Source organism: Limanda limanda, chromosome 18 (assembly GCF_963576545.1).
Source record: "Limanda limanda chromosome 18, fLimLim1.1, whole genome shotgun sequence".
Taxonomy (NCBI): Eukaryota; Metazoa; Chordata; class Actinopteri; order Pleuronectiformes; family Pleuronectidae; genus Limanda; species Limanda limanda.
Genome location: NC_083653.1, coordinates 12,834,200 through 12,842,318, shown reverse-complemented (window position 1 = coordinate 12,842,318; position 8,119 = coordinate 12,834,200). Strand labels below are relative to the sequence as shown.

Below are 8,119 nucleotides of genomic sequence, written 5' to 3'. Positions count from 1 at the left end.
TGGACAACCTCGTGTCCACATCAACACACACACCCTGCCTCTGTCCCCCTTGTTGTGACACCTTGAATAATGACACGCCGGCGCCTTGAAGGTGTAGAATAGCAGATTTGTGATTTCTTTTCCTTTTCTTTTCTCTTTTTTTTTGGTTTTCACACGCCAGTCGTATCCCAATGCGCCTGGCAGCCCCGCGCCATGAACCCTCTCCATCATCTCCGCTATGCGTATTTTCTGCAGCAGTGTATCTCCCCGCTGTGTCAGTCCAGGGTCCAACATTACAACTGGCTGAGGTCCAGTACCGAGCAGCTTCCAGCACAGAGTCAAAGAAATAAGGAAGGACTTATACCTCCGTGATGGGGTCCGTGTGTGGCTCAGGATAAAGCTGAGGTCACTGCACAGGAGTCTGTGCTCCGTGGTGAGGAGGGCTGTCCCCGTACATGTCCTCTCCTCCCGGTATCTGTCCCCCAATGGGGGTCATCCTCTTCTCCTTCTGCCGCCGGTTACAGAACCAAACCCTCACCACCTCCTTCTCCAGCTGCAGACTCTCCGCCAGGGAGGTGATCTCCGCCGCTCCGGGTTTTGGACATTTGAGAAAATGGCTCTCCAGAGCCCCCTTGACGCCCACCTCGATGGAGGTCCTCTTTTTCCTTTTCCTCCCCTGCGCCGCGATTTTATCCAGGCTGGTGGGGCTGCCCGACGTGGAGTCCGCCTCCTCCAGCCACTTGTTCAACAAGGGCTTGAGTTTGCACATGTTTTTGAAGCTGAGCTGGAGCGCCTCGAACCTGCAAATGGTGGTCTGAGAGAAGACGTTTCCATACAGCGTCCCCAGAGCCAGTCCCACGTCCGCCTGGGTGAAGCCCAGCTTGATGCGCCGCTGCTTGAACTGCTTGGCGAACTGCTCCAACTCGTCGGAGGTCGGCGTGTCTTCGTCCGAATGGTCCTGGTGGCCCCCGTGCTGGTGATGGTGCGAGAGAGACTGCTGGTGGGCCCCGGGGCCGCCTCCGTGGTCGCTGAGATGCGGACTGAGGCTGTGGTGGTCCTCATCCCGGAGGGGGTGGTGATGCATCCCCCCTTGCTCTCCCCCCGGCATCAGGCCGAAGCCGGACTGGGAATACACCAGGCTCTGGCCCTCAGACGTCGCCATCCCGGGGATGTGTGTGGTGGTCGTGCTGGTTCGCCATGCTCTGGCGTCGTGATGCGCCTGCTGGTGCGCGAGGTGAGGGTGTCGCTGTTGCTGCTGCTGCTGCAGACTGCTGGAGTTCTGCAGCTCCTCGCGGTCGCTGTCGTGCAGCACGGGCTTCACGTCCTGCTCTCCGAGGGGACTGGCCGGCCAGGGGGTCCCGCTGTCCCCGTGAGACAGCGCCGCGATCCACTGGTGCGCGTGGCTGAGCGGAAGCCCCCCGCCCGGCAGCGTGCTGTAGTCGTTCTGGAGCAGGCTGTGCGCGTCCCTGTACGCGGCCGCCTGCTGCATGCTCCCGGACTCCGAGTGCGGCGGCGGCGCGCTGCTGGGGGTGGTGAGCACGCTGTAGTGGTTGGACGTTGCGGTCGCCATAAGTCTCGGAGCCGGAGTGATCGCCGGAGTTAAAAGGAGGAGGCTGCCTTTGACAGGAACTCTTTTGCGCCACGGGGCAGCTCGGCGTCTCTCTCCAGCATCTCCCGGGCGCTGTGCCAAGGGGACGCAGAGGCGCGCACCTGTGGTCCGCCTCGCTCCGCTCTTTATTGGCCAGGAGCGGTTGACAGATGTGGTTACCCCTGACAGCACCCCGCTCATTGGTCACGGGAGATTGTACAGAAACCCCAATCACTCTGCCCAACAATACAAGCAGTCCTGCAGCGTGCTGGAGGAGCACAGAGCGCAGGGAGAGAGCGCGCAGAGGAGACCGAGCGAGCTCAGCTAAAAGAAAAGGAAAACACATGTATATTCGTTTGAAAGTAGTTTATTCCGCTTGAAGTGGGTCAGTGGGTCACATTTATTGGGTCCGTGCGTCAACCGTGCGTAAAAGTTCCATAAGAAACACATGCATCGATGTAGTGGCCACATCTTTGCGCACAAGAAAAGAACGTTCATGGTCCCAGTTCTCAAAACTGTTTAAGTTGCTTAAATTACTTTAATACTACAAGGAGTTCTTAACTGGTAATAAAAACGGTCTAATTTTATTCTTGGTCCCACCTTTTCACCTACAACAACAATAGAGAAATCAGGGAGAAAGGTGGCCTTTTGTATAAAAAATATTCTCGATATCGGACCACTGGGGAGTTCAGAGGAAACCCTTTACAGCAGGGTTAGGGTAACAGTATGAACGGTACTAGAAGATAATTATTATGTTGTCATATTACCTACAGCAACAAAAATATCGATACTTCATTGTTATGCATTCTGCAAACATCCAACACAAATGCACAAGCTGGGCAGACGGGGACTGGCGACAGGTGAAAGCATTACCGCTCATGTCCACAGAGGCGGCAAAATCGTAAAAACGTTCATGGTCCCAGTTCTCAAAACTGCTTAAGTTGCTTGAACCACATTCACGTAGGGTTAAGGTGAGATGCGCTGGTTGGGAGGTTTTGCGCCATGTGCGGTGATCATGAGGAGAAACTTCCAGCTGCCTCTTTGCCCTCAGGACGGCGTCTAGAGAAGAGGGGCTACGTGCTTCCAGGGCCTCGGCCCCGTTGCCATGGCGAACGCGCTGAATGGAACAACGACGCCCACGTCACAGCTGCAGCTCTCTCCTTCTTTTCGTTCCGTTCCAAAGGGCTCATTGGGGCCGCGCGCTCGGCCGCCGGGACAAATAATGGGGGGGCGAGTGGAGAGGGCAACTCGGGGCTAAAGAGAGGAGGCCGCAAGAATGGATCCTTTGCGACCACCGCGCCCCCTTCCACCTGCTTGTTGGGTAAACTTTGAGATGGAAGCACCAACAGTGTCACGTTAGGTCTGTTTTCCCTGAACTCCTTGTATTTCAGTATTGGGATGAGGAAAAATGATCTCCAGCTTTCCATGCACAAAAAGCAAAGATGACTCACAAGAGTTTAATTTGTTTCCATTATAAACAGTCCCACAATACAACAGGGGTGGAAATAATTGGAAGAATAACTCAAGTATTGTTGTTTCTTAGATTCCACTTCACACAAACAGAGAAAAAATATTGAGGAAGAATTTAAGATTTTCATTTAAATTTTAAAAGTAATTTGTGAAAACATGTTTTAAGATGATAAGAAATCTTAGCTATTTCTAAATTCCATGATTTTCCCCCACATTTCCAGTTGGTTTATATTCCTCTCTTACACACCTCTCAGGTCAAGCCCACAGAAAGTGTTTGAAATAAAATATAAAAGTAAGAATAAGAATAGGTTACCAGCAGCCACATTCTAAGTTCATATGAGATTTTAAGTTTTGCTAACTGAACTTAGCCTAATAAGGTCTGTTTTTAAATAATTAGTTTTGTTGGTTGGTCGTGCTCCAGATCCTCTGAGCTGCGGGTAATAAGAGGGCCACAACTTTAAACCACAGGATTTTGATCTTCTCCTGTCTTAAATTAATAAACACCTACACAGCAAAACACTGGATCCCTCTCAGATTCACAACAGGCAGATAACGCTCCTCTAGCACGAGGACACTCCTCCCTCCTAAACTCATACCTGTTCTACATAAAGCAGCAGCAGGGAACCAATTAACTCGTTGGCAAGGGGACACGCAGAAGCAACTTAAATGTCTTACGTGAAATATATATAAATGGAATAAAGTGTTCTGAATAATAATGAAACAATTACATGTTTAACAGTAAAGTTAATTCTGCAAGTGCACAATAATGCTGTGGAATTATTAATATTTCATAGTGAACTACACAGTTAAAAAAGAAAGATACAATTTGCAAAGTAAGTGATTCAGTAACCGAAAATAGAATGTGTACCATAACTACGATTACAGTTTGAATTGCCTTATTCCTGGGCCTCTCTGTAAATGTATCCAGAGAATACAGAGCTGTATCATCCAGAGCAGCCTCCAGTGGCAACTGTAGTGTTGCAAAGTTTCATTCTGTAAAAACAACCTCTGTTCCAACAGCTTTTATTATCCGTCACCTTTTTATTCCTCTGTATTATCTTTATTAATCTTACCCTTGACCTACTTCAGCAACTACTGTTATTTAGGAGATGTAATTTTATTGGTTCAAAGTGGGACACCAGCTGTAAACCGTAAGAGCTATTTAGAGGTTAAAGGAACCTCGAAAGACAACAAATAAAAGTATGGATGTTTAAATTTCAGACAGGGATTCTGTGCAGCATCACATGCATCCAATGAAATATACAGAAACATTTGTCAAATTCAAAGTCACATGCAGATAGTGTTTAAGACCATAATGCAATTGAATCCTAAATAGGCAGTGATAGCCTAATCAATACATCTTATAAAGCTGAGGATGTGTGTACACCAACGCACCCTGAATTATAGAGATTGAAAGAACACTGGTTTATGATTAGGGTGTAATTCTGAGAATTACCAAATGTGTCGCCAGGGGCTCTGGCAAGCCGTGTTTTGAGAGAAGCAAAACATATTACCCTAATAGACTAATATGCAAACTACTGGCTGCCCAATTACAGGACCTAATAACGCATAAACGATGCGAGTCCTGTTCTTACAAGAGGAAGAGGTCGCTGTTAATTCAGTCAAAGGGCCGGGTTGCGCTGTCAACACAGGCTCTGCAGGCTCAACACATGCACTGTCTCTGTTTTGCCCTGTAACTTGCTCTGTATTCAACAGTGAGAGTTAATGATGGAGAATCTGAGCGTTAAATTAACAGTAATTATATGGCCCCAGTGCTGTAAAGATTCAATTTCTTCGCAAGTCTAATGGGCCTAAGTGTCCCTGTGCGCGGGCGGAACTCTCTATGAGATATTTATGATTGAAAGGGACGCAGACAAAACAAAAACACACAAACACACACAAGTGGAAACACCTATAGAAGAAAGGCATGTACATGTCGATCGGAAGAGATTTTTCACTCTCGTGTAACCAGTGCCGCCTGCTCAACTGCATTACTTTGAGAAAGAGTGGTTCAAGTGCGAGGTGAAGCCATTTATCTGAATTAATGTTTGCCAGGCAACCAGTGCTCTGGTTGCTTTCACTTTCTCTAGGCCAGTGTGTGTGACCGGCCCATGTCCCTCCCCCTGTGGGAACCCTGTAACGCAGGGGTAACCAGGGCGGAGAGGGGGGGGGGGGGATTCTTTATGCTGCCGGACACAGGGAGATAATGGCCATTCCTCCACAGCTGGCCCACACAATCAAAGAGAGAGGGGGCTCGGAGGATTCCAGCTTTAACCAGGCCATTGTCTGGGCTAATTACATCTGAATGCAAGACCCCAAGAACCCACCTCCCCCCTGAGCAAAACCTGCACAGAATACCCCAAACAACCCTTCAGGGAGGAGGGAGAGTGCACGGACATGGGCGTACACACAGAGAAATATATAAACCATGGACTCCTTCATTACCCCAAAACATAAGCACACAAGCATACATGCACACACTTGTTCATTACACACACACACACACATACACACACACACACACACACACACATCCCCAGCAGGCTCTCATCAAAGTGTTGTGTCTCTCTCTCTCTCTCTCGCACCCACACACACACTCACATGTGGCACTCAGCATTAGATCAGATCTCAGCTTGCTGCTCTCAGAAGAGATGAGGAGGTCTTAGAGGACTTAAGTTGAATAGAAAACTCACTGAAGAGCCTTTCCCCAGTGCACCTCCATAATCCCAATCTATACACTCTCTCTGCTCCCGAACCGCCAGCGCCCGGCTCCATCTGCAGCCTCGAACGTGCTGCCTCAGTTCACTGTGCAAAAGAGAGCATGATGCTCTGTGGTTACAATACACATCCAGCTCGTTTCCTCACAAACATGCAGCAAAATATCCTAAATAGGTACAAGTAAACGGTTCAAATTACCTTAATACTACAAGGAGTTCTTAACTGGTAATAAAAACGGTCTCATTTTATTATTGCTGCTTCTTTTTGACCTACAACAACAAGAGGAAACCCTTTACAGCAGGTTTAGGGTAACAGTATGAACGGTACTAGAAGATAATTATTATGTTGTCATATTACCTACAGCAACAAAAATATCGATACTTCATTGTTATGCATTCTGCAAACATCCAACACAAATGCACAAGCTGGGCAGGCGGGGACTGTCGACAGGTGAAAGCATTACCGCTCATGTCCACAGAGGCGGCAAAATCAAAGGAAATCAAAGGTTTCTTGTAGGTGCTTTAAAGAGCGGTTACTATGTTGACAATTGCAAGAGCAAACACTGTTAAAATGTAAATCTTTTGAATCTGAGAAGTTGAATGGGTCCCACTTTAAGTACCAGCTTTTACAGTTGGGAGTTGAAGCACTGAAAGAGTTTGAAGTGTTTCTTTGAGGTGCGATCGATGAAAGCGTTTGGGTTTTTAATTTAACAGTGAACCGACAGTTGCAGCGTGAAAGATGAAAGCAGTTGAACTGTCGTGTACAGAGAAGGAGATGAAAGCAGGTGACATTGGCTGTTGTGGAAGCGTAACATACATGGAATAACGTAGATGTGTGGAGGCCGAAAACTGAAGACAAAAACGCCTGCAGAATTTGAAGTGGTGGGGATATTGAAGTGTGTCCATTGTAAAAGGTTGACGCGTCAGGACGCTCAACAGTTGGTGAGGATGTCACCTCTGGGTTGAAACCATAGACTGTATAAAAAGATGGACGACATGACAGCTTCCCAATAGTGAAGCCAAAGCATCTTTATCGCCCCCCCCTGGTGGCTGGCTGCAGTATAGCCTCCTTCATGTTGGTGGATACAGGCCAAGGTAAAAAGTCAAAGTACACATCTAATACATTTTACTCAATGATTTCCTGTCATTTTAGATAGTTATCATAATAATGTTTGTTCAAGTGTTTGTTTTTTCAGTAATTTTGGTTTTAATTAGTTATTTGATGCTATAAAAACAAGGTGAAATGTCATGATTGACAGTTAAGACTGACTCGGGATAGCGTGTATTCTGGTGGGTCCTTAATACTTCTATACTATGACTCAGGCCTTGAATGACGTCATTGGCCCAAGATAGCAGCCTTCAACAATAGTATCCAGGATAATGGGGCTTCATTTATTAATAATAATAATAATAATAATAATAATAATAATAATAATAATAATATTAATAACAATAATAATGATAATGGGAGGCAGTCATGTCTTATATACACAATACATTTCAGACCACTACAGAAATTACCCACAAGCCCTTTCTCCTCCTTTATCTCAACTTGTGTGTGTGTGTGGGTGTGTGTGTGTGTGTGTGTGTGTGTGTGAGAGTAGAGGTTTTGTGGAGATATATGGACTCAAAAACCATTTTCCCCGGACACGTTTTACATTTTGCACGCGTGTGACAGTGTCAGGGTTAGGAGGTCTCCCTGGTGCTCAGTTTAGCATTGATTTATTCTCTTTCTCCAATTTATTCCCCCTTTCGCCCCAATCTGCCTCTGGGAGGACAAATGGAGGAGAAACGGCAAGCCCGGCAACCATCCCTCACACACACACGTTCCCGCAAACGCTCACACACACAGTGACAAATGCTTCCACCATGAAAAATGCTCTCAGATTCATATGTCTGCATGGGACAGGCAGGCAAACGCAAACGCACACACACACAAACACACAGTGAAATATATCTACGTGACTTTAAAAGCCAGGCTCTCAATTGCCAGCGTTATTGTGCTGGACCAATCAGAGAGGTGACCATTCGGTGGAACTATAAATTCACAACACTACCCAAGTCCCAAGGCACCAGGACTCCTATAAGACTCCCATGTTGTCCCATATAACTGTCTTCAGAGGACCCATAAAGACATGAGTCGAAGCTCCCACCTCTGGGTGAGTGGTCATAATTCATTACCAGGTATTTTTACCGTGACATTGCTGTCGAGTTGCCCAGATTCATCTTGTCTCCGGCTTTATTATGACCTACACAAACTCAGGATAGGAGAAGCATGAGTGCAGTCATATTTTAGAGGCGGCTCGCTGTCACATCCTGGTTTAGTGTTGAAAAAGGAGCGTGTAAGAGGAGTGTTTGGGCTCGC

The 8,119-nt window shown here is 47.1% G+C and overlaps 1 protein-coding gene across 1 annotated transcript; it reads right to left on the bottom strand.

The window, feature by feature from the left end:
• Positions 1–385: 385 nt before the first annotated feature.
• On the bottom strand, positions 386–1,768 carry pou3f2a (POU class 3 homeobox 2a). Its single transcript, XM_061091482.1, has one exon. The coding sequence runs from the start codon at positions 1,766–1,768 to the stop codon at positions 386–388; it is 1,383 nt and encodes a 460-aa protein (XP_060947465.1).
• Positions 1,769–8,119: the final 6,351 nt, after the last annotated feature.